Source organism: Zootoca vivipara, chromosome 5, assembly GCF_965207765.1.
Source record: "Zootoca vivipara chromosome 5, rZooViv2.hap1.1, whole genome shotgun sequence".
Lineage (NCBI taxonomy): Eukaryota > Metazoa > Chordata > Lepidosauria > Squamata > Lacertidae > Zootoca > Zootoca vivipara.
Window position 1 is genome coordinate 3179143 of NC_142588.1, and position 27710 is coordinate 3206852.

The following is a 27710-nucleotide window of genomic DNA, read 5'->3' on the forward strand; positions in this document are numbered from 1 at the left end:
TCGATGAGGATCCACCCTGTATTTCACCGGTCGTTGCTTTCACCATACAGGGAGAGCGCCAGGTTCAGAGACAGCCCAGCACCCCCACCAGACATCCCGAGGGACAGGGAGGTGCAGGAACTGAACGTAGCCACTGAAATCCTAGACTCACGATGCGGGGAGGAGGGTTTGGAGTACCTCATGACATGGGAGGACATTCCAGCCGCCAATAACGCCTGGGTGCCAGCTTACGCCGTGCAGGAGGAATATCTAGTAGAGGAATTCCATGCACTGTTCCCACACAGGCCCAAACCAAGGCGCTTCTGGAGGGAAGAGACATGGGCACCAGCATTGGGGGGGGGGGGAGGAGACACCTCATGGGAAGAAGAACAACCAGGGGAAGGGAGGGGATCTCTGTGGGAGTGGGAGGCAGTGTTCCAAGAACAGGAGGGGAGGACACATTTGAAGCCCATTCCAGTGAGGAGACCCCGATCACGGACTAGGAACAGGTGTTCACTCCCACAGGATCAGATGAGACAGATTTCCTAGGCTTTCAGTCGTCGCCCCAAGTGCAATCCCGGGGTTCTGACTGGGAGCAGGTTTTCACCCCTACCAGCTCAGATGCCACAGAGTTTTTAAGTTTCCAATCATCTCCTCAGCTACCACCCACCTCAGGAGAGGAAGGAGGGGGGCCTGGGGTGGATGTAAGGGGGAAGGCTTATAGGGAACAGAGCAGTTATAAAAAGCCTCTCCCAGGAGCTAAGGCATGATCACACTTAAGATTGTTAACAATAGTGGTGCAGCTGTGTAGTAGTATAGAAGTAATGATAATAGTGATGAAAAAATAAAATGTGACCAAAATGTATTGGTCAGTGCTCTACTGCTTACAACAGGGGGCTCTTGCTTTCACGGTAATACCGTAGCACCGGAGTCCAGTAACAGGTAAGTGCATGTGAAATTAACTGACCTGACTGCTTTGTCTCTGTTCTTCAACTGCATCTGCAATTGCTTGAGCAATCCTTTCCTGATCTTTTTTTCTCTCTGCTTGCCATAGTTCCTTTTCTTCTACATGGAGTTTTTTCATGCTTTCTCTTTCTGCTTTTACTGCTGTTAGAATGGCAGCTTCCAACTCTTCTTTTTCAATCTTCAAATCATATAAAGGGAAATTAAAAATAGTTTAAACCATCTATTCAGCACACACACAGACACACAATGTTGCATAGGATTCCTAAGTCTAGGCACCAACAAAAAAAAAAATTCTCCCAACCTTTCTTCTAGCCAGAAGGAAAGGTGGGAATCTCCTTCACTGGTGGCGAAGCTTGAAGACTGTTGGAGGCAGAACTGCCCATCCGACTCCAACAAAGCTTGTCCGTCCACCAGCTAACCACAGTCAGCATCGCTCTCACTCAGCCCCAGCACCCCATGCCAAGAAACTGGGGCTGACAGAGAACACAATCCCGATAGACATACTGGCTCAATCAGCCCTTCTGAAGAGAGAGGAAAAAATGCATGCCCAGAGCATAAGGAACGCCAGAATTTACAGAATAAGGCTGTGACACTCATGCCTAGCTCTCACATTTCAATGGCAGGATGTCCCAAATTTTAGGATGCACACCTTGGGCTGTGCATGGACAGCTCTCACCCCTCAATCCAATTTGGGGCTTTATTTAGCAATTTAGATCAGCCCCAGGATGATCTGAACCCCACTGGATCCCAGGATTCGGATTGTAATCTGGAAATGCAATTTTTAGGAAACTGCATTGACTTGCATTGAGAAACCAAAACAACTGTAAGTTTCTTGTTTTTAGAAGATTAAGTGTCAAAATTTGGACACAACTCTCAATTTAATCCTAAATCACTGATTCAGTTTTGGGGCTGGGCCAGGAGAAAAAATAACTAGCAATTCCAAATTTCAGACATTGTTCGCCTGCTACAATCCTATACTCAATGGTTCTCACTTCTGAGTAGATATGCACAGGACTGTGTAGTTTATCAAAAAAATCTTTTGCGTTCCATACAGAATAACCATAGAACAGTTCGAAAGGTGATTTCATCAAGTCTTTCTGCAAGCTGAGGTACCTTTGCAGAGGCTGCCAAAGCTTCCTTATTGCTTTCCCTCTCACTCTCCATGCATTTTTCCAGCATGTTCTGCAAATATAAAGCATATTAAAGTGTAAAAATATATTTTCAAGTGCTTAGTTTGTTATCAAATTCATTGTTTTATAATAACTGAGCATTTCCTTTGTAAACTTTATATTGACTTTTAAAACTTTTTATACATATTATACATATTCACCAAGTTATGAAGGAGCATAAACCTAGACTGGATGAAGACTGCATTACTACAATATACTCTTTTGCATTTGACCTGGCAGCTGCAGTTAGTGACGAATGCTGCAGCACGACTGCTGACAGGAACGAGAGCCTGTCAACATATGACACCTGTGCTCAGAGATCTGCACTGGTTGCCGATTTGCTACCGGGCCAAGTTCAAGGTGTTACTATTAGTATATAAACCCCGCAACAACAATCACCTTACCTACAAGACCGCTTCGCTCGGCGGAATTGGCATTACTACAGGTGCCACAGAATACTGGTTCCACATTTGTAAGAACCTGATCATTTAGTGTGGCAGCACCTGCAATATGGAACTCCCCTGCCTATCAAGATTATGCTCTGCTCTTTCCTGTGCCTGCTAAAAACATTCTTGCTTAGACGAGGCTGCCCAGCCGCTTAGAAGGATGAGATAATTTTATTCTGTTTTAGTATTTTAACTTTTGTATGTTTTAAAGTAGCGTTATTTAGCGTTATAATTTTTACTAAATAAACAATTAAATAAAATAACCCTAGCCTAAGGTCCCATTTCCCCTCATGTGCAGTCATCAGCCCTAAGGAGAGGCGCAAGGCATGAACTCTGCTCAAGAGACTAGAGCTTTGATGTGGCCACAGAGCACAATTATCAGTCCCAAAGAGGACTGGGGAGCACAGGAAATGTTGGCAAGGGGAAAATGCCTGAGGGGAAAAGCCTAGCCCATGGCTTTTGTTTTGTGATTTTATTTTATTTCAGGAAAGAAGTTATTTAAAAAACAAACAAACCCAAAGGATCCCCCCAGTAAAGGGACCCCCTGACCATTAGGTCCAGTCGTGACCAACTCTGGGGTTGCGGCGCTCATCTTGCGTTATTAGTCGAGGGAGCCGGCGTACAGCTTCCAGGTCATGTGGCCATCATGACAAAGCCGCTTCTGGCGAACCAGAGCAGCACATGGAAACGCTGTTTACTTTCCCACTGGAGCGGAACCTATTTATCTACTTGCATTTTGACGTGCTTTTGAACTGCTAGGTAGATAGGAGCTGGGACAGAGCAACGGGAGCCCACCCCGTTGCGGGGATTCGAACTGCCGACCTTCTGATCGGCAAGCCCTAGGCTCTGTGGTTTAACCCACAGCACCACCCGTGTCCCGTCCCCCCAGTAAGATCTGCTAAATAAATATGACCTTTTAAACCCTCTGCCTCCTTCTCTCCCACTCAACAGAAAATAATTAACAAAAGGGTAGGGTGGCATAGTCTAGCCTATGGAGAGGTTTTCCATTCCTGAAGGGGTCTTAGAATGGAGTGAAGGAAAGAAGATCTGGAGGGAGGAGAGAGAGGACTTGAAATAAGAGATAAAATAGTGTACAGAAAGCGTAAAATGCTAGCTCATACAGGAGCATTGCTTAAAAACCCCTTTTGAGAAAAATGCATTCCCTCAGCCCATTTTATGCAGATTGTTGTACCTGCTGCCAAGGAGGCTTCCACCCCAAACAAAAGATTGCCTGCACCCCAAAACCACTGAATAAATGTTATTTGTTCTCAGAAAATAGAGTAGCTCTGTGTACCTCAAATTACACTCTACTACAGGCATCCCCAAACTTCGGCCTTCCAGATGTTTTGAACTACAATTCCCATCTTCCCCGACCACTGGTCCTGTTAGCTAGGGATCATGGGAGTTGTAGGCCAAAACATCTGGTGGGCTGCAGTTTGGGGATGCCTGCTCTACTACCACCAAGCGTATAAGCAAGGGTTGCCAATATTTTTGGACTTGCATGTGCATTTGCAAATTGGGAGAAATTATTGTGGGCAAAATGCACTGAAACACCACAATCAAGCACACACCAGAGCATATTCTATTGCCTGCCACAGGGTGCTTCTCTTAAGGCCAATTTAACGGGTATGTTTGTGTGGGCACCAGGGAATTTTTATATGGGCACTTGCAGGAAGTCATGTTGATGACCTCTGGGTTTTTAAAGCTTTATACAATGTATATACAATGTACCTTATATTCTTGCGATTGCTGCAGCAAAGATTCTTCTGTTTTTTCTTCTAAAACTTTGTGCTCTTTGTCCAACATATCAAGCAACCTTTGATGCTATAAAACAAGAGGATTATATGCTATGACTCTGCAACTGCATTAGTGGCAAATGAGAGTTGGTAAAAGGAACAGGTTGTTACAGATAATGTATAACACATGTAGACACATATATAGGTTCTCTGCGTGTACAGAGCAGCAGTAAAGGGAAATTGCAAGTTAAATGAAATTATACTGATAGCTTGTCATCTGCTGTGTGTGCACAGCTTAATTTTTATGTAGTACACAGAAACAAGATCAGTGACTCCACTAGCATATGCAGTAAAAGTGGATGTAATGTTAGTATTTAAAACATGGATTTAAAAGACCTTTTGATTTAGTCTGTGCTTATTTTTACAATTGTTTATTCCAATAATTTATATCCCACCTATTATCAGAAACTATACTTTTCCATTCACAATTTTAAAAATGATAAATGAAGCTAGCATAAATGATATATGGAACTGCTTTTTATAAAAGATTGTAAATGTAATCAAAAACACACCGGAACTAAAAAGTATGTACTGTTTGGTAGGCAATGATGGGGCCAAATGGCTTTCCCTGAGGAAAAGTGCAGTGGGGGTGTCTAATTGTCATGACAACTGGTGAGGAAGGGGGAAGGGGGTCTCTTCCCCTAACTTTCACTATGCATGGTTATCACTTTCTCCCAGCCTGGCTCTGATAGCACTGAGCTAAAGCAAAAGTGCAAGGGCACAGGGAGATAAAGACAAGATGGGCATTGTTCAGCTCCCCTCATCCATATGCCCCCTCTACAATAAAAAGTAAACACACACACACACACACACACACACACGGATCTGCACAGTGGATACAAGAACATACATTTGTGCCTCCTTAGCTCGTCCTTAGAGAAGAGATGTTGCTAGAGCCAACAAATATGTGAAAAGTAGACTTGTGAGCAAGTGCAATATCTGTTTTAGGTTCACATGGGATATGGCAGCAGCTGCTACTGTGCTAAGAAAAACTGCACAATCTATAGAAATAAAAATGTAAATGTTCGTTTGTTCAAAATCTTAAATCTCCGAAAGTTCTTCACCGATTGCTTTTGACACAACGTTGCATTCGAATACGCGCATGTTATTATATACCTATATTACATAGATGTCACACCTGTGACAGGTAAAAACATGCTTTTCTGGAAAAACAGTGCCATCTGTTGGACGTCAAAGCAACACATGCTATACTAAATATTTTACTCCCAGGACGCCTTGGGGCACGGGGTGGTGTCCTTCTGGCCCGAGCGCGCAGAGGCTGCTGGGAATGGCTGCCCGGTGGCTCCTTCTGGGAGGGTGGGGGCCAGATCCTGCCCCTTTGCCACTGCCACCTTTGCCATGTCAACCTTGGAAAAGCAGCTGCAGCTGGGCCGCCTGCCCCCTCGCCCACCGGGGGAAGCGGCCAGGCCCTCCCCAAGATGCACATGGGGTATGCGAGGGGGAGAGGGGGGGTTGGGTGCCGGGTGACATCACGTGCGAGGAAGATGATATCACGTGGCGGGGGAACCAGAGAGAGGGGTGTTGTGACATCATGCGGCTGGGGTGGGGGCAATCTTTGGAATTGTATGGTTTACATCTAGACATGGATTACTTCTCACATGGACAATTCTATGTTGCTTGTTCTAGAGTTGGCGAACCAAACAATCTCTATATCTCAATTTCCCTTAATTTTAATTTATATTTTTAAAAAATTAATTAAAGGAATATAATGTAATTAAACCTTATTTGAGCAGTTGGTTGCAATTCTTTCAAATTAATCAAAGATTTCAAAAAGATTTTAAAAATGGCTTTAATAAAGAACTTTCTAAATTAGATAAAATATTAATAAGGGGTAAGGATAAATATATTAAAAATCTCTATGATTTATTATTGGAATGGGAAACTAAAGATGAACAAATATATATAAAGATGAACAAATATTTATTAAGAAACCAGATGACACCACCACTGAACTGAAAAATTCCCCTGTAAGTTATACTTGATATGAGACTGTTGCTGAAAAGGGTTCCATGTCATGTACTCATTCTCAGTGTAGTGTTGGGGTACACTTACCTGTGTTGCAATTTCCTAGGCCCCTTGACATTCTTCCTGCTGCCCCCCCAATATCCTTTTGCACAGGAGCATAGGCTTTTTTTGGAGGGGGAGTACCATTCCTGTGAATGGGGACTTTTTGCAAACCCTTTTTTGCTGCAGGGAGAGGGGGAAGAATTGATGGGGAAAGGAAGATAGTTTAAGCGATTATGTGGATGATGTGCAGATGTTTGGAATGACAATTTGGATGGATGGTGTAAAGATGACTGCATATGTATTAATGGGGGTGGAACAGAGATGGCTTTGTCACCACCCACTTGTGGCTCTGGCATCGCCCACCATTGGCATGTAGCCCCCAGAATGTTACCCTCAAGCTGGAAAAGGTTCCTCAACCTCATCTTAAAGGAAGACAAAACTGTATTTGGATCACATAACTTTTGTCTGCACCTTTGTAAAAATGAAGCTCAAAGCAAAAGTTCAGAAATAGGCTACATTTCTTCTGCAAGTAGTTTTTCAAGCAACAGCTACAAATGAAAACTGTTTGATGTAGAGTCAAATATAAATACAGTCTTGCGGTTTTTCATGATTCCTGGTAAAAAAAAAATCCAGGCAAAGGAAAAATCTCTTTTCCTGGAATGTGAGTCAAAGAAGATAATGTAAACAGATTTTATCATGTTCACAAGCAGTTACTTTTTTATATTAAGCTTGTGTCTGAGAAATCACAGCAGGTACACAGTTGCATATAGTCGCAGCTACTTCAAAAGACCCATCTATCCATAACATGATGAACTGAAATGCAGTACAGAAACTGCTATGATCAGTGTTACAAACATGAAGGTGAGCAGGCTGCATACTGTATGTCTAACTCAGTAACAGTTGCTAAAAAATATTCCTATTGCACTGAAAACTATGTAGAAAAGTCAATTTCTCTGGAAAAATGTGTAAGTAACGCTTCCCTTTGACCACATTAATTAATCCTTCACATACCATTCATTACATGCCTTCACTGAGCTGGTAAATATAAAATGCTGCTCAATCTCCTGCCATGCAGAGCTATATAAGGAAAGGCATTCTATGGATTCAGTAACTCCTCCCTAACAACAACTCCTCTCTAGTTTTAACACATACATTGTCACTATAAGGACTGCCAAGATACAGTTTACAACCATGGTTAGAAACAGGTTTGCAAACCCTAATTCCAGTATGAGTGGGGTGGGAGAGCTTAAAAACTTCTATCTGAAACCAAAGCAGCACATTGGTTGCCAGATGTGAAACATATCGAGAGTCTTTTCCACCCCACTATATAGACATTGCACTAACCAAGATTAGTTGTGAAACTGAAAGGACAATGCTTGTGTGAAAGTGGAGGATTGAAGAGAATAGGTTTGCTTTTCACCCACCATTCTAGCAGGTTTTGGATTAAGCGACTTCCGGTATACTGCCATTGCTGTCCAGCAAGAGAATCTCGAGCTCCAAGATTCCCCGGCATGGTGAGGGAGGGGGGAGCCGCCAGAGTGCTGTGGACCCCCAAAAGAGCCCCAGATCGAGCGTTCTGGAGACGTGGGAACTCAGCTGCACCCCTTTTCGTCTCCTCCATTCCCCCATAAGCCCTATTAAGGGAGCCGAGAGTGAGCGGAGTGGAGACGTGGGTGCCTTTGTGAGTCAAATCACTACCCTCGCAGCATGAAGCTCCGTGTTGTAATTGATATTTTTCTTTTTTTATGTTTGTCTTTTTGTTTTTGTTTTTGTGATTTTTTGTATTTTGTATTGTTTGAAAATGAATAAATATTATTTGAAAAAAAGAGTAAAAATATGGATTTCTCACGAAAGTGCCCTCTGCCCAAAATACCACATGGCAAATCACAAATTGCCATGGTTAAGAACTACCTGGATAGCAAATTGTGGAAGGCTGAGGCTGTGCATGCTTATGCTTCTCCTTCTCCTGCGATCACTCGTAGCCGAGTAAGATTGTCTTCCATAAATACGGTTTTAACAATGGGTCAGTAAAGTGACTGTGGAGGCCAATTCTGGATCCACACGTCCTTCCACAGTAGGGACATTGGTTTCCAGGCGGGAGTTGATCACAGTGTGGATATGCCAAGCGTGCCTTCCTCTTAGCATATTTCTCCCTTGCATCCTGAGATAGTTTCTTCAAAGCCCATGACACCTTTGATAAAGGCTGTTCTCCAACTGGAGCGCTCACAGGCCAGTGTTTCCCAGTTGCCAGTGTTTATACTACATTTTTAAAGATTTGCCTTGAGACAGTCTTTAAACCTCTTTTGTTGAACACCAACATTACGCTTTCCATTTTTAAGTTTGGAATAGAGTAGTTGCTTTGGAAGATCCGCACAACATGACCAGTCCAACGAAGTTGATGTTGAAAAATCATTCCTTCAACACTGGTGATCTTTGCTTCTTCCAGTACACTGATATTAGTTCACCTGTCTCCCCAAGTGATGTGTAAAAATGTTCGGAGACACCGTTGATCGAGGAGTTGGAGATGGCATTGATAAGTGGTCCATGTTTCACAAGCATATCGTAATGTTGGTAGTACAATAGCTTTGTAAACAAGCATCTTGGTTTCCCTGTGAATGTCCTGGTCCTCAAACACTCTGCACTTCAATCGGGAGAAAGCCGCACTCGCAGAGCTCAGGCGATGCTGGATTTCAGCATCAATGTTGGCCCTTGTGGAAAGGTAACTGCCTAGGTAGGAGAAGTGATCAACATTTCCCAATGTTACACCACTGAGTTGGATTTCTGGCGCCGCAGAGGGGTTATTTTGTACTTGTTGGTGCAGCACTTTGGTTTTTTGGATGTTGAGTGATAGGCCAAGCTTTTCAAAAGCTTCTGCAAAGATATTTAGGATGGTTTGGAGGTCATCCTCTGAGCGTGCGCACACTACGTTGTCATCAGCGTTGTCATGACGGAAGTTACGGTAACCTTACTTTTTGCTTTCAGCCTGCTCAGATTGAAGAGCTTTCCATCTGTTTGCTATATGATTTCTACTCCAGTGGGGAGTTTCCCATCGACAAAGGGTAGGATCCCGCTGTGAATGGTTCACTTTGAGAGCCATTGTTATCTGCGATTGTTGCTGTAATATTATGGAGGAGCCAAATGATGTTTACAAATTTATCTGGGCAGCCAATTTTCAGGAGGACAGTGCACAGGGCATTAGGATTTACAGCAGGCACCCCAAACTTCGGCCCTCCAGATGTTTTGGACTACAATTCTCATCATCCCTGACCACTGGTCCTGTTAGCTAGGGATCATGGGAGTTGTAGGCCAAAACATCTGGAGGGCCACAGTTTGGGGATGCCTGATTTACAGTGTTGAAAGCCTTAGCCAGGTCAATAAATGCCATATACAGGGGTTGGTTTTGCTCTCTGCATTTTTCTTGAAGCTGTCAAGCAGTGAAAATCATGTCCACTGTCCCCGTAGAAGGCTGAAAACCATTTTGGGATTCAGGGTGGGTCACCTCGGATATTGTTACTAGACAGTTTGCTCAGATCCTTGCAAGAATTTTGCCGGCCGCAGCGAATAGAGAGATGCCTCGCTAGTTTCCACAATCAGTTCTGTGACCTTTTAAAAACAGATTGATAATTCTGGCATCCCTAAAGTCTGCTGGGATTTCTTTTCTTTCCCAGATTTTTTCAATGAGCTTGTGAAGTTGTTATGTAAGTTCAATTCCACCCACTTTGAAGATTTCGGCAGGTATCCCATCAGGTCCACTGGCTTTGTTGTTTTTCATTTGGTTAATAGCTGGACACAACTCTCCCAGATTTGGAGATACTGCAAACTCATCTCTAACTTGTTTTTGCGGAATTTGCGAGGACCTCAGCACTTACGGGGGAGTTGCGGTTAAGGAGATGTTGGTAATATTCTTTCCAGCGTAGTGCAATAGCTTCTTTATCTCTTAGAAGTGTGATACCATCTGCTGAGCATAGGGGGCATATGCCATGATTTATTGGCCGATAGATGGTCTTTGTGGCTTTAACGAAACTCTGTGCATCATGAGTGTCGGCTAAGTGATATCTCTTGAGCTTTTTTTAATCCACCAGGTGTTTTTTAGTTCTCAGGTTCTTCTTTGAACCTCAACCTTAGCGTTGGCATAGGTTTTTTTTTTCTTAGTGGCACAGTTTCTATCTTTTTGCCAGATCTGAAATGCCTTCCTTTTCTTGTCAATCATGCGTTCAAGCTCACTGTCATTCTCATCAAACCAGTCCTGCTGTTTCTTGGTTTGGTATCAAATAGTTTTTTCACAGGCTGCAATAATGGATGTTTTTATTTTTATTTTTTAAATAATATTTATTGAATTTTCCAACATTACAAATCAAATCAATATATCTTCACATCAACTTTATATCTTTAGCAAAAAAGAGAAAAAAAGAGAGAAAAGAGAAAAAAACATACAAAAAAGGAAAAAAACAAAAAATATCAGAGAAAAAAGAAAAAGAATTTTTGTAAAAATTAAACATCTAATATAAACCATTGTATTAAACTTTGACTTCCCTGTTCCGTCCTTCCCAAGTCATATTATATACTATTTTGGCAATTTTCCTAATTCTTTGCATTAATTCAATTATCTTAAATAAATTCTTATGATATCAAATTACATAAAATCCCATCAATTATATTCCCCACACTTTAATTCTATAATAATCCCCTTTAGCTTCCTGTTTTCCCTGAAAATCTCCTCAAATCTCTATCCCTAATAATTTCTAACAGAAAAGAACAATTATTATTTTAAATCAATATAGAAGATCACCCTCCTTCACCCGGGTGCCCTTCTCCGGACGACCCGACCATCATCTTCAAACAGTCCAATTCAAAACCGTGTTATCCGTCTCTTAGTTATAATGTCCTCTTTCTCTCAACCTATTCCGTCTCTTGCCCACTCCAACCCCATCTCTTCTTCCCAGCAACCCTTCTGTCGCCCCCATTGTTCATATCCTTCGCCCGGACCTACCCTCCCCTCTCTCACTGAGGAGGTTCGACTCCGGGCCATCACTTGATTGTTTTCCCCTGGAACCAGCTCTCCTCCTCTCACTAGGAGAGACAGCTCCTGGATTTCTTTGCACATTTGAGCTCCTTGGTAGCAGTCTAGGTCCTGCGCAACCTCTCTCACCGCTTGCGCTTCGATCCAAAACTTCTTCTCCTCTTGTCCTGTCACCTTTGTATCAGTGTTTTTATCATCCTCTAAATTGTCCTCTTGTTTTTCCTCATTGTCAATGGAGAGAAGTTGTTGCTGTGTCTCAAGGCATGACTTTGTAATCCTTTTAAATTCTTTTACTCCTTCAAAAATTTCGTAGATTTTTCCCCAGACTCTTTGTATCCCATTCTCTCCCATCTTGTGATGTTGTTTAGTCTAGGGATTTCCTTTGTCCTCTCCAATTTCAATATGGCGTTCGGGTAGAAGTGTCGGAGACGTATCTTAAAGTCAATAGCTGGGGCTCCAGATTCCCGCCACCTGGTTTCCGAAGGGGTCGCCAATTAAAGAAAATAAATCCAGTTTTGCAGAAATCCAGTCTTATGAAATGAAATCGTCTCCCCTTGGCTCTGCTAACCACAGGGGAGGACTCCTGCTTGCTATTTTTAGGGAAATTCCAAGTCCCGTTCCAGCTTAGTAGCTGCAGGCTCGGTAATTGCATCTAAGAAGTCTCAGTGAAGGGGGGGAACGACCTCCGTCTTCTTTAAATTCCACCCCCAAGTCCAAATTGTTTCGAATTAAAAATTAGAAATAGAGTCTTACTTGTGAATCCAATTTTGATTTTGGAGGCATCTGGTGCTCAGTTGGTGTCGGCTCGGAGCTTTGCGCCACAGAGTGAGTGTATCTTCCCGAGGCTCCGTCGCGCGCCGCCAGCGGACTTCACCCCCTAAAAAGGGGGGGTTACTCGCAGCGGCCGAGACTTTGAGGAGCTCTGCCGGGTGCCACGTCCCTGGACAGCCCAGTCCATGGGTTCTCCGGGGGGGGCACCTCGCTCGGATGGCATTCCCCCCTCTCTGTAACGTCCGGGGATCTCGGAGATCGAAAATCCCCCGCCGATCCCAATGGCCGCCAGACCGGAAGTCCAATAATGGATGTTTTTAGCTTGGTCCAGTGTTCCTCGATGATATCAGGGAATTCTGAAAGCAGATGGTCCTTAAGAGTTGTTTGGAAGCAATCCCGCTTAATGGGGTCTTGAAGGGCTTGCGTGTTCATTTTGCGCCTTGGTTTCCTTCCTTGAAGCCTGCGTTGAGGTATAATCTTGACAGCCATTGTGGAGCGTATTAGTCGGTGATCCGTCCAGCAGTCATCAGCACTCGTCATAGCTCTGGTAAGGAGCACATCACGGCGATCTTTAGCACGGACAATAACATAGTCTAAGAGGTGCCAGTGGTTTGACCGAGGATTCCTCCATGAAGTTTTAAATTTTATTTTCTGTCCAAAGAGTGTGTTGGTAATATAAGGTTGTGTTCTGCACATATCATCAAAAGTAAGATTCCGTTCTGGTTGCTGTTGCCAACTCTTTCTTTCCCAATAGTCCCAGGCCACAGATCGAAATCTCGCCCAACTCTTGCATTAAAATCACCCAGGAGGATAATTTTATCTTGCTTAGGTGTCTCTGATAGGACGGTATCCAGCTGAGAGTAACATTTTTCTTTAATGTCTTCATTGGCATCCAGTGATGGTGCATAAGTGCTTATAATAGTAGCCTGTTGATTTTTGGAGAGCTTTATTTGAAGGGTTGAGAGTCATTCATTAATGCTGGTAGGGACTTGTGACAGGAGCTTCACAAGGTCGTTTTTGATAGCAAAGCCTGCCCCATGTATTTGATGTTCTTGTTCAGATAGACCTTTCCAGAAGAATGTGTAGCCTCCTTTTTCTTCCTTCAGTTGTCCCTCGCCTGCTCTCCGAGTCTCTTGAAGCGCTGCAATATCAATGTTAAAACGTTGCAGCTCTCTTGCAATGGTGGCAGTTCTGCGTTCAGGACACTCGCTATCTGGATTATCTGACAAAGTCTGTATATTCCATGTTCCAAAGTTCAATTGTCTGTTACGACCGCTAGGTGGTGACCCAACTGGGCACGGTAATCCAGTCAGGGGGAAAGGGAGGCACCTTTTCTAGCCCCTCCCCCTTTTGGGGGTGAGCAGAGTGGATCCTAAAAAGGGCTGCTCAGTCAAGGATACAGCTGCTGAGCTGCTCAACTGCCTTGTTCCTTGAGTCAGAACGATTGAATCTGTATCCACTGCCCATGTGCCGGTTCATGACTAGGGGCTTCCAGATTTCACGATCCTGCCCCTGTTACCATTTGCCAATCGCCATGGGACTTTGGGGGGTTGGGTTGGGTTTTTAGAAGCCCCCTGTGCATGAATTTGTTTTATGTGTGTAGATCAGTGCACGCTGACCAACGCACAGTCTTCGCAGTAGGGCTCTGTTCCGATGGCATGACGTAGTAATGACAGACCGGTAGATTCCTATCTGCTGCAGCCTTCATCCACCTTCACAGCCGTTGTAACATACCGCTTGTTATCATCTGCCTGTTCTGCCGTTGAGGACTTCTTGGATCATTCTTTGTCTAGCTCCTTCCCTTTGACCTTACAGCCTTGGGTGACCCTGCTGGGAGTACGAGATTCCCGACGGCTTCGCTCACAAGGGTCATGGGAACATGCAAGCCCACTCACCATGACAAGGGAATGATCCAACGAGTAGGGCTGTGCATGCACTATACCTTTAAAGCACTTTTTTTCTTAACCAACTACAATGCCCAGAATACCATTCTTTCAAGGAGATATATTATATAAATTATAAATTCTATTTTATTATATAAAATGTGCTTCAAATATTCTTTAAAGGTATAGTGGGTACACAGGCTTACACAAAAGTTTAATTATTTCCCTCCAGACCAGTGAACCTCTCAATAGAGAGTTAAATTAATTAAATAATTTAATTAAATAATTTATTGTTGAACCCAATTTATCTAAACATAGCCATACTATATGCTATGGTGGTTCATAATAGAATTATTATTATAATCAAAGGAACAGAGTGCAGAATTACACCATCATTTCAATACACCAAAGGAACCTTTGGACTTGAGTTTCTCCACCATCAGCCACTTAGGCTGCACAGAAAGAAACGTTTGAAATTTTGTAACATATCTGGGATACAATATGGATACTTAAAATACAGGAAAATCCACTGGACATTTAATATGCCCTTATGTGTCTAAGTAGCTGTTTGAATTCTGTCCAGGATATACATATTTTTTATATAAACTTTTGCAAAGAGACATTGCAATTACTTGAGCAATAAGCAGTTCTTCACACTTTTGTGCCTGTTTTTCAATCACAGATGCATGCTGTTTTTCAATGGTTTCTTTGCGTTGCTGAACCGTAGACTGCAGTAAGGCCTGAAACAAAGATACAGCAGATTTGGTATAAATGGAGAAGACAGTCAGCCTGTGACTATAAATGCATGCAAATAGAATTCAGGATCAAAGTACATCCACAGATATGTACAATTTCTAAGGCAAATGTTAATATTAGTCTAATGCAAGTTTTATATTTCTGCTAACAGAATTACATTCTTGCTTCTCATGTTCCTTATTAGAATCTTACATTCAAAAGACGGGTAATAGATAGGGAAGGTGAGTAGTGCTGTTAAACAGATCCAATTCAGTGGGACCACACAAGACGAAACACTTATGCGAGTCATCGAGGCGGGGGGGGGGGAGCCAGACATATTTCTCTGGCTGACAAAACTCCACATCCTCTCAGCACACACTGTTAGATCCCATGGGCAAAGCATGATCTTCACAACCACAAGTAAAAACAGATGGAAATTATGAGTTATTTGAAAACAAAGAAGCAATGCTCCCAAATAAGTTCACACTCCAACTTGAAGAGATCATAAATCAGAACTGTGAACAGTAAGAAAGTGCCCCCCCCCCCAATAAACGTCACTAACATGCTAAAACAGCACTATGATGCAAGTAGAATCAGAGCCATACCTGGCTCAGGTAAGCAAAGCTTTAAAGCATCCAGATTGGGAGGGGGAAGGAATCAGCCTTTGAAAAGGGTTATAAGAGAAGCAAGCTCATATTATGCCCACCCATTTCCTTTAGTTGATTGCTAGTCTTAGCTCTGTCTCATCCTTCCTGCAGTGGCACCGTCTAATTCAAATTCTCATACCATATGCTATTTACATTATTCCTTTAAAACGAATGTTCTATCCACGCAAAAGATATAACACTATGGTTAATAGGCAACATAATGTTTAAATAAGTTTGACTGAACTGTTTGCAATTGCAATTATGCTAAAAGAGACTTATTTTATACAAAGCAGATCCTTCGCATGCACAGCCAGCCAAACAAGCAAGAAAGCACAGCATTCCAAATCTAAAATAGATTTTTGGTTTTGAAAAATAAAATATGTATTTGGTGGAAAGCATTAAGCAAGATGATGCATACATGCAAACAGTCTAGAACAACAAAAAACCACACTAGTCATTGTCATTTTCCAATTACCTGTCTCAGCAAATGCTGTTAATACACATATTTGCTGCCTTTTAGCACTGTACTTGCCTCTCATACCCATACAGCGGTACTTGCAGGCTTTGACAAAGTACTCACCAGGACAATTAATTATAGAATCATAGAATCACAGAATCATAGAGTTGGAAGAGACCATGAGGGCCATCCAGTCCAACCCCCTGCCAAGCAGGAAACACCATCAAAGCATTCTTGACATATGGCTGTCAAGCCTCTGCTTAAAGACCTCCAAAGAAGCAGACTCCACCACACTCCTTGGTAGCAAATTCCACTGCCGAACAGCTCTTACTGTCAGGAAGTTCTTCCTAATGTTTAGGTGGAATCTTCTTTCTTGAAGTTTTAATCCATTGCTCCGTGTCCGCTTCTCTGGAGCAGCAGAAAACAACCTTTCTCCCTCCTCTATATGACATCCTTTTATATATTTGAACATGGTTATCATATCACCCCTTAACCTTCTCTTCTCCAGGCTAAACATACCCAGCTCCCTAAGCCGTTCCTCATAAGGCATCGTTTCCAGGCCTTTGACCATTTTGGTTGCCCTCTTCTGGACACGTTCCAGCTTGTCAGTATCCTTCTTGAACTGTGGTGCCCAGAACTGGACACAGTACTCCAGGTGAGGTCTGACCAGAGCAGAATACAGTGGTACTACTACTTCCCTAGATCTAGATGCTATACTCCTATTGATGCAGCCCAGAATTGCATTGGCTTTTTTAGCTGCTGCATCACACTGCTGACTCATGTCAAGTTTGTGGTCTACCAAGACTCCTAGATCCTTTTCACATGTACTGCTCTCAAGCCAGGTGTCACCCATCCTGTATTTGTGCTTTTCATTTTTTTTGCCCAAGTGTAGTACCTTACATTTCTCCTTGTTAAAATTCATCTTGTTTGCTTTGGCCCAGTTGTCTAATCTGTATAATTACTATACTTTAGTTACAATGAGGTAATCAACTGAGCAGGGAACCAAGGGCTTCTGCCTCTTGGATTTGGGTGACTGTCCAGGCTTGTGTGTGTGTTTGTTTCTGGCCGGTGACCTTGCAGTGACCTTCTGGTGAGTCAGGGGAGTCAGGTGATTAGCTGTGGGTGGAGCTAGTCAGTGTTTGGAGTGCAGCAGGCCTCTACTTCTTTCCCCCTTGACTTCAAGCTTTTCAAGATGGAAGGGGAGGGAACAACTGTAGTCACCTGCAATTCCTACACAATGTTTGTATTCTTGCCAAAGGATGTAGGCAGCTACACCTGCAGCAATTGCAAGTTGGTTGCCATACTAGAAGACAAGGTTGCCCTACTAGAAGACAAGGTACAGAAGCTTCGGGCCCGTGTATCTACGCTCCAGGGAATTAAAGAGCTGGAGCTTTTCTTGGATGTAGCAGAGCACACTGTCTGCACCAAGGAGGAGACAGGGGACATCCCTGAGGAGGAGGTCAGTTCCCCATCACAGGACCCAGATGTATGGAGGAACGTGACTCATAGAAGTTGAAGGCCCAGGGATCGCTCTGAGTGTTTAGAACTACACAACCGATTTGAAGTGCTCTCCCTTAACATGGAAGACGAGGAACAGACTCAATTTGAGGATCTCTCCCTCATCACAGTTCATCAGGAATATGAAGACGAGCAGCAAAGTCAGTCCTCCGGGAATATGCAGGTAACCTTGGAAGGGACAGCACATGGAAGAATCCCGACCAAGCCTATGAAGAGGCATGTAGTGGTGATAGGGGATTCCCTACTGAGGGGTACAGAAGCAGTGATCTGTGGGCCTGACAAGATGTCTCGAGGGGTGTGCTGTCTCCCCGGGGCCAAGATCAAAGATGTAACAGAACGGCTGCAAGGATTCATAAAACCCACCGTCAAATACCCCTTCCTTTTGGTGCATGTGGGAACCAATGACACTGCAAGCCATAGCCTACAGAAGCACAAATTGTCATCTCATCTGTCCTCCCAGTTGAACGACATGGCCCAGGGAGAGAGGGAAAAATAGGGGAAGTGAACAACTGGCTTGGCAAATGGTGCAAACAGGAACGGTTTGGATTCTTAGATCACGGTTTGCAGTTTCTTGAAGATCCTGGCAAGTGATAGGCTGGCAAGTGATAGGCTGCACCTCACAAAGGTTGGGAAGAATGTTTTTGCCATGAAACTCAAAAACCTCATCAGGAGGGCTTTAAATTGACTTATGTGGGGGAGGGAGACAGTGATCCTGAAGGTAGGAGTCTATCAAGTTCTGAAGATGATCATCCAAATGTCAAGGACCAAATGGAGCAAACAGCACGCAGACCTAGTGGTGGGAGGAAAATATCCTTAAATAAGAGACATAGGGGAATGATCAATGGTCTTCAATGTCTGTATACTAATGCACAGAGCATGGGAAATAAACAAGATGAACTTGAGCTCTTGGTTGTTGTTGTTGTTTAGTCGTGTCCGACTCTTCGTGACCCCATGGACCATAGCACGCCAGGCACTCCTGTCTTCCACTGCCTCCCGCAGTTTGGTCAAACTCATGTTCGTAGCTTCGAAAACACTGTCCAACCATCTCGGCCTCTGTCGTCCCCTTCTCCTAGTGCCCTCTATCTTTCCCAACATCAAGGTCTTTTCCAAGGATTCTTCTCTTGGTACAGGAAATTAAATACGACATAATAGGCATCACTGAAACCTGGTGGGATGAGTCTCATGATTGGAATGTAGTAATACAGTAATAGAGGGATACCATCTATTTCAGAGAAACAGATCAAACAGGAAAGGAGGAGGAGTAGCGTTATATGTCAGGGATGTGTATACCTGTGAAGAGATCCAGGATTTAAAACTTCAAAGCCAAATTGAGAGTATCTGGGTCAAAGTTAAGGGAGAGAAAAATAACAGTGATCTCATTGTGGGAGTTTACTATAGATCCCCAAGCCAAACTGAGGACACAGATGATGCCTTCCTGGAACAGATGACCAGGCATTCAAAAGGAAGTGAGATAGTAGTAATGGGAGATTTCAACTATCCTGATATTTGTTGGATGTCAAGCAACAAGAGGATCAGCCATTTTAGATCTGGTCCTAACCAATAGTGATGACCTGGTTAGTGGGGTAGAAGTGGCAGGATCATTAGGTGGGAGTGATCATGCTTTTCTGGAGTTTATTATGCAGCGGAAAGGAGCAACCAAGTATACTAAGACTCAAATCCTAGACTTTAAGAAAGCCGACTTCAGAAAACTTAGGGAAACGCTGGGTGAAATCCCATGGACAGAAATACTAAAAGGGAAGGGAGTTCATGATGGTTGGGAGTTTGTTAAAAGGGAGATATTAAAAGCACAACTTCAGGCAATACCAATGAGACGGAAACATGGAAGGTGCCTAAAGAAGCCAGGGTGGCTATCTAAAGAACTTTTAACTGAGTTAAGATTTTAAAAAGATATGTACCAAATATGGAAAAGGGGGGAAATCACCAGAGAGGAACTGAAACATACAGCCAGCACGTGTAGAGACAAGGTCAGAAAAGCTAAAGCACAGAATGAACTCAGGCTTGCTAGAGAGGTTAAAATCAACAAAAAGGGCTTTTATGGGTATGTCTGTAGCAAAAGGAAGAACAAGGAAACAGTGGAGTCACTTAGAGGAGAAGATGGTGAAATGCGAACAGGGGACAGAGAAAGGGTAAAACTCCTCATTGCCTTATTTGCCTCAGTCTTCTCCAAAAAAGAAAACAATGCCCAACCTGAAGAATATGGACATGGGCGTACCCAGGATCAAAGCTAGGGGGGCACACCAGCCACGCCCCCAGCCACCCGATTGGCTAGCTGGCAATGACGTGGCCAGGATCCCCCAGGAGGCATGGTCAACGTCCACGCCCCCCAGAGGAAAGGGTGCCATTTGCAATGCAGCACACAGAGCCTCGCCCTTGCACTCCTGCCTCGCCCGCTCCTTTAATGGTAGTGGTGACTAAAACGAGGCAGCAGCAGCGAAGCAAATGAGGTGCCGCGGAGCATTGTGGGGCAGCACTTTCTGTGCTGTGCTCACTGTGACTTGAAGGAGTGTGGGCTGAAGTTAGCCCAGGTCCAGGTCCAGGTTTTTTTCTTTTTTTTAAAAAAAAATATTTTTATTAATTTTCCAATTAAAACCAATTATATCACATTCAATATTTCAAATTATACACATATATATATCAATCAAACCGAATGTTATGCCAAATCATCTAAAGAATTTTTTATTTGGGTTCCCATGCTTCAAGAAATTGGGAATTCCTCGCAACTGTCCACTGCCGTCTTTTTTCTAAAGTTCAAATCGTCCTCCAAGTTCATAATAATCCAGATCTTCCCCTTACAGTCACATAGATGTTTTCCACTTTCATCCGATTGTTTCCCAGCTGCTGAGATAAATATCAAACAAAGTTTCACAGATGTTCTTTCTCCTGTGTGAGTTAATCAGTCCAGCCTCCCCATAAATCTTCTTAATGGAGCTCCCTGTTGCGTCGAAGCAGCTCGAAGCAGCGCCATCTTAAAAAGCTCAAATCACTTTCGTTTTCTCTCATAGCCATGAAGATTTACGATCATTATAGAATTTACAGCTTTTCCAGGCAGGAGACCCAAACATCAAACCATAAACTCTTGGTAAATTAATGGATCTCCTTGCCCTATAGCTGAACTTAGCTTCAGGTCGCTGCTCCAATTTAAAGTGCGTCACAGCTCATAAATCCTCCGAACGCGTACAGAACTCCTTCCGTCCGACTAGGGGGGGGGCTTTTCTCATCGGCAACTCCACATCTTTAAAAAATATGCTCAGTAACAACAGTTATAAAGTTCAACTCACACAGTCTTTTGCTTCTCTTTCACTCCAAACAAGCCAGGACATCGCGTCCGGGAAGGTACGAGGCAACAATATGAAGAAAAAAAATAAAAACTCACTTCCCTTATCGCTCCGTCCCCATCAATCCTTCTTCCAGATGCAGTACAGTCTTTGACTCCTCTCCCTCAGCAGCATAAATTTCTCAGCAGTAAACAGCGCTTCTTCCCCTCCTTCTGAAGTATGTCCATAGATTTAAGCCTAATTATCTTCTTTAACCATGGAAATCCCCGCCATGCAGATTAGCGTCCGGGAGTCCTGGCCCTCGTAAGTGCTCAGCCCAAGCTCCCCCCACTCCAAAAACAGTCGGAGTGGGTCTGGGGGCATCGCGGGCCAGCGGCCCCTCTCCGTAACCCCCGGAGAGGGTAGGGGGTTGCCATTTACTCCCCTAGCAACCGCCAAATTCCTTACGAAGGTCAGAGAGATGGAAAACAGGTCCGCCATTCCTGCAGGCGGAAACCGGAACCCGCAGGTCCAGGTTTTTTTCAACGAAGGGAGCTTCGCTGCCGCTGCTGCCATTTCGCTTCAGCCAAGCAGGCTGAGGCAGAGCACAGCAGGCAGCGTCTCTGCCTGTCCTCTCCAGCTGCCCTGCTTCTAGGGGGGCAGCTGCCCCCCTTGCCCTATGCTGGGTACGCCCATGAATATGGAGCAGATTATTCAGCAGAGGAAACACAGCCCAGAACAAGTAAGGAGGTAGTACAAGAATACTTGGCTAGTTTAGATGTATTCAAGTCTCCAGGGCCAGATGAACTACATCCAAGAGTATTAAAAGAACTGGCAGAGGTGATTTCCGAACCACTGGCAATAATCTTTGATAATTCCTGGAGAACAGGCGAAGTTCCAGCAGACTGGAGGAGGGCAAATGTTGACCCTATTTTCAAAAAGGGGGGAAGAGAGGACCCAAATAATTACCGCCCAGTCAGCCTGACATCAATACCAGGAAAGATTCTAGAGCAGATCATTAAGCAAAGAGTCTGTGAGCACCTAGAAAGAAACGCTGTGATCTCATTTTTTGACAGAATTACAAGCCTGGTAGATGAAGGGAACACTGTGGATATAGCCTATCTTGATTTCAGCAAGGCCTTTGACAAGATGCCCCATGATATTCTTGTAAAGAAGCTGGTAAAATGCAGGCTAGACAATGCTACCATTCGGTGGATTTGTAACTGGCTGACTGGCCGAACCCAAAGGGTGCTCATCAATGGCTCCTCCTCATCCTGGAGTGTAGTGACTAGTGGGGTGCCACAGGGTTCTGTCTTGGGCCCAGTCTTATTCAACATCTTTATCAATGACTTGGATGATGGGCTTGAGGGCATCCTGAGCAAGTTTGCAGACGACACCAAATTGGGAGGGGTGGCTAATACCCCAGAGGACAGGATCACACTTCAAAATGACCTTAACAGATTAGACAACTGGGCCAAAGCAAACAAGATGAATTTTAACAGGGAGAAATGTAAAGTACTACACTTGGGCAAAAAAATTGAAAAGCACAAATATAGGATGGGAGACACCTGGCTTGAGAGCAGTACATGTGAAAAGGATCTAGGAGTCCTGGTAGACAACAAACTTGACATGAGTCAACAGTGAGTCAGAGTCAGCAGCTAAAAAAGCCAACGCAATTCTGGGCTGCATCAATAGGAGTATAGCGTCTAGATCAAGGGAAGTAATAGGACCACTGTATTCTGCTCTGGTCAGACCTCACTTGGAGTACTGTGTCCAGTTCTGGGCACCACAGTTCAAGAAGGATACTGACAAGCTGGAACGTATGCAGAAGAGGGCAACTAAAATGGTGAAAGGCTTGGAAACGATGCCTTATGAGGAACGGCTTAGGGAGCTGCGTATGTTTAGCCTGGAGAAGAGAAGGTTAAGGGGTGATATGATAGCTATGTTCAAATATATATAAGGATGTCATATAGAGGAGGGAGAAAGGTTGTTTTCTGCTGCTCCAGAGAAGCGGACAGGGAGTAATGGATTCAAACTACAAGAAAGAAGATTCCACCTAAACATTAGGAAGAACTTCCTGACAGTAAGAGCTGTTCGGCAGTGGAATTTGCTGCCAAGGAGTGTGGTGGAGTCTCCTTCTTTGGCGGTTTTTAAGCAGAGGCTTGACAGCCATCTGTCAGGAATGCTTTGATGGTGTTTCCTGCTTGGCAGGGGGTTGGACTGGATGGCCCTTGTGGTCTCTTCCAATGCTATGATTCTATGATTCCAAGATGAAAAACAAAGCTAAATTGTTTTTAAGTACCGAATCTTTCCATCAGCAACCCTTGCAGCCAATGAGAGAATGGATAGCCTGTTTCCTAACTTAATGGATTTTGACTACTTCAGGCTAGCAGTTGAATGATAGCCATCCTGTGTAAGGTTTTATTTTTATTATTTCTAAGAAAAAGCTTAAAAGTCACCTTGCTGCTGAAGGTCATTGATAGCACTCAGTGTTATCAAAAGTAAGCAGCACTGCATTCGTAAGTGAGCACCACTGAGCTCAGTGGAACTTACTCCATGGTAAGCTCCTACGTATGCATATATGACTTTATCCATGCCACACACATATGGCAGTCCTTACGGTGCCGCAAGATTCCTCCATGGAAAACTGCAATTTTAAAATAGGCATCTTACTAGCCAAAATACACACTGTATTTCCCCACACTGTAACATTCATGTCAAATAAAAATGTAAGGTAAAGGTAAAGGGACCCCTAACCATTAGGTCCAGTCGTGACCGACTATGGGGTTGCGGCGCTCATCTCGCTCTATAGGCCGAGGGAGCTGGCGTACAGCTTCTGGGTCATGTGGCCACATGACTAAGCAGCTTCTGGCGAACCAGAGCAGCACATGGAAATGCCTTTTACCTTCCCACCGGAGCAGTACCTATTTATCTTCTTGCACTTTTGACGTGCTTTCAAACTGCTAGGTTGGCAGGAGCAGGGTCTGAGCAACGGGAGATCACCCCGTCACGGGGATTCGAACCGCCGACCTTCTGATTGGCAAGCCCTAGGCCACCCGCGTCCCCTACAACAAAGTAGGTGTTGCTTAATATTTGAACATATATAAAGCACATATATTTCTGTGTAAAACAGAACAGTCACACATTTGAAAAGGAGTAGGAGAAGTGGCTTAGTCATGCTGGCCACATGACCTGGAAGCTGCACACTGGCTCTCTCGGCCAATAAAGCAAGATGAGCACCGCAACCCCAGAGTCGGTCACGACTGGACCTAAAGGTCAGGGGTCTCTTTACATTTACCTTTAGGAGATCAAAAGCTGCAGAATGACCGCAGGCTAAATGTATAAAAGAAATGTCGAATGTTCAGCAACTTGCAAAATGTCTGACAGCACAATCCTATATACGTCTACTCAGAAATAACAGAGCACTGAATTATATAACTCCATCAATTTTACCAGTTAATGGGTGTACCTGCTAGTCACATAAAGTACTGTAATAATTAACAGTTTACAGTAAATGCATTGATCTCTTTCTCTCTGCTAGCAAGTGGGAACAGCAAGCCACAATCCTTGGGTAAGTGTTACATCAAAACCAGAGATCATGGTTTGTTTCACTTTAAGCAAACTGTGATCTAAAGCCAAAGTTGGTTGTTGGTGTACCAACAGTGGGGTGCTTTTTGTTGTTGTTAAGTAAACCACAATCCCTGGTTTGAAGTGGAAAGGAACGAAGCAGGAGCAATCTGTGTGCTTATAAAAAGCCATGACATGGATATGCAGTCCTCCAACATAAATAGGCATACACACAGTGGAATATTGGGCTTGGTTACGCTGCCATTTTCGCTGCTCCCCATCAAGTCTGCTCGCTGATTTGCTCCAGGACTCCTATAAATCAAGGTGGTATCAGTACCTTGAGGAAAAGATTGAATCTATAGGCATCGAGTTGGAGCCCATGTACAATTCTAGTGAGCAATACATTTTCCATAATATCCTAACTAGACTAAAGGATGTCGAGAGACAAAATATTGTGGCAGCTGTAAACAAAATTTGGTCCCCTATATTCTATGATTTAAATATCCTAGATAGCAGAGCCAATTACGTCACTAAGTTAATAATCCCAGCCCAACGTAGGGCTTTTATGTTGGCCCGTCTGAATGTTTTTCCCTCGGCATTTGTCAGGAGAAGATATCGAAACATTCCTAGAAACAAGAGATTATGCAGATGTTCTATGAATGTCCTGGACACTGTAGAGCATATTCTCTTTCATTGTCCATTGTATAATACGCTCCGTCAACGTGTGCTGTCCCCTCTTTTGGGTGGTCTGGAACCCCAGCAAGGTGAAAGTGTGAGATTCTGCCTATCTGATATTGACCAAAGGGTAACGGCGGGGGTAGCCGAGTTTTTGGTAGTAGTCCTTCAAGGAGCAGGTTAACAGGGAATATATATATATATACACAATCAGTCGACGTAGCCAACTGCTGCCAGTTTTATACATATTTCAAGGCTTTTATATTGTGATTTTCTATTTTATGGTTTTATTTGTAAAATGCCTAATAAAGGTTTGATAAGTAAGTAAGGATATGCAGTCAATATCCACGATTAAATGGATGATAGGACTGGGCTTCACAGTTGGCTAGTAGAAACCTTGGCTACAAAGCCCAACTGTAATTCTAGGTACTTGCAGCACATCTTTTTTCAGTAAAAATTAAACTTAGTTTTTCAAACATCAACATTCTTAGAGCAAACATGCTTAGGGCAAACTAAACCTCTTAGGAGGTGTTTTGATTTGCCAGTCCAGAGCTATTCAGCATAGATTTCAAACCAAGCCAAACATGGGTAGTGCTATCCAACAATAATTTTATTAAAATTATCACATGTATATACCCTAACCAATAAAAAAAATAACAGAATGATGGGAACTGTCATGACATTTAGCAGCTGATACTCCAAATTTATTTTTATTTCAGTTATTATTTATTGAAACATTTCATCCCATCTTCTGATTTAAAATTTCCAAAGTAGCTTTCAAGAACCAATTAAAGGAAGGACAGAGTAAGAAAAGTACATTTTAAAAAAAAAAGCAGAACACACCTAGAATAGAACCTATAAGGTGATCAGGTGTCTTAAGGTGTCCAAATGCATGGCAAACAAAAGGACAACTTTTAAAAATACACAGCAGTTTACTGAACAAAGATTTATTAGATGACAATAATTTTTTTGAAATCGCAAAAAAGGCACTGGGAGGTTATTTCTTCTTCAGATACAAAGAAAGGACCATAAGAATCAAAACACCAGAATGTAGCATTTTATGTAGCAACCAGAAATGGAAGTTGAGGGAAGTCAACAGGGGGGGGGTTGAAAAATGAATGTTTAGTAATGATATTGGATATTTCTTCTGAGAAAAGAAAATCAATAAAATTATTTTTTAAAAAATAAAATAAAACACACAATTTAGTAACAAATAGATGTCAATTGCAAATCAGTATTAGGCAAATGTTGCAGTTTTAAAGATTTTTTTTACCACATATAATCAAAAGAAACAAACTACCATTTTTTTTTAGTAGTTACTTGTGTGAAAATGCAGGTGTTGCAGGTGTGGTGAAAGGGGCAGCAGAGTTGTATGTTCAGCTCTCTCCACATCCCCAAGTCACGCATCTCCTCCTGACACTGTATTGATGGGCCATAACATCTGAAGGAAGAAGCCTTTTCTAGGTGCAGAAGTTCCACATGGGACTCAGAAGCCTGATTACCCAGGGTTTGCAGCTGCTGCACTATTAAAATAAAATTTGAGCATTCAAAAGTGTTATTTTCTAATCTCTAATGATTGTCCTATTTCAAAAATTTTGGAATTTACTGTACGCCATATCATGGCTATTTTAAAATTTTCATTCTCTACAAACATTTCTGTGAAAGGCATTGCCTTCTCTTGTGGTTTAGGAAATATGGCGCTGTAAAAGGAAATCAGAGGAGCACAAATTTGGCAAGGGAAAGGAAAGAATTCTTCAATGTAAAAAAAAAATGACCATAGGACTTCAAGACATGTGCTTTTAATATGTATATGTAAGATTTTAAACCACAAAACAACTGCCCATCAAGCAAGATTTCTGTAGATCTCAGTGGTGCCCATTTTGTTTAGTAGTAATGCCAAATCCTGTATTTCTGTTCGTAACAGGGGTCTGAGAGTTGGCGTCCCTTTTTAAGGAACATGGCTCCATTTCAAGTGTGTTAGGTTACACCCTTCTGACATGTAATCCTAATTTCATGGCAACTTCAATTCTGTATCCAAAAATAGAGCAGATAATCATGGACCAACCTCTTAACTCATTCCCACTGATTCCACACACAATAGGACAATTCTCTAGAGCAGACACTCTTAATAGTTGACTACTCAGTATTAAATAAAGTATTTGAGAATGTTTGCGAACATTATTGCAATTCAGAATAGTAGATAATCCAGAGTAACGGTTTGAATTATATCCTGGTTTGTCATCCAATGTTTCCTTCTTCCAATTCACTTAATCTCCATTTTATCATAATAAGCAGGACAAGCGACTGGGAAAAATGAAGATTTAATGTTCAAACTGATGGCAGTTAAGTAAACTTGGCCCTAGAAAATGCTCTTAAATTTCCAACTTGGCATAGCCTTCAATAGCTTTGTTGGCTAATCAAAGATAAAATTTTGCCAAGTTTTAAATATCGCACTTTAATCTATAGCTACATGCTGGCTTACAGATCAGGAAAAGAAACTGATAGCTTGATTTGTTGCTCAAGTTAAATAAAAAAGGTCTCCCTCTGATCAATGTGCCAATATTATGAGTGAAGGAGAAAATGCAGTTATGTTTAATAAAAAATATTAAAAGCCCAAGAACTATCAGAGATGAATTTTATTTCTTTCCTCATGGTGTGCCTTTGTCAGAGCTGTATACATGAACTCAACAGTCCTACAAATATTACACTTGGAGGCAGAGGCTAGTGGAGCCATTACAAACTGCACTGTGTCCTGTGCCTCCAGAAATAATGATAAAT

At 42.9% G+C, this 27710-nt stretch overlaps 1 protein-coding gene across 40 annotated transcripts in view; it reads right to left on the reverse strand.

Annotated features, from left to right (window-relative positions):
- CCDC91 (coiled-coil domain containing 91) overlaps positions 1-27710 on the reverse strand; it is a 102573-nt gene that overhangs the window by 22271 nt on the left and 52592 nt on the right. For 21 of the 40 annotated variants that reach the window (XR_015949951.1, XR_015949950.1, XM_088669419.1 and 18 more), the window contains 4 exons: positions 14691-14798; positions 4292-4384; positions 2059-2127; positions 947-1123 (listed from right to left, as the gene is read on the reverse strand). Coding sequence is in view for 38 of the 40 variants with exons in the window: in XM_088669419.1 (XP_088525545.1) it covers positions 947-1123; positions 2059-2127; positions 4292-4384; positions 14691-14798 (447 nt within the window). In the remaining 2 variants the exon portion in view is untranslated. Of the gene's footprint in view, positions 1-946; positions 1124-2058; positions 2128-4291; positions 4385-14690; positions 14799-24491; positions 24570-27710 lie in introns of all 40 variants that reach the window. The other 19 variants (XM_088669415.1, XM_088669404.1, XM_088669403.1 and 16 more) reach the window with 2 other exon arrangements.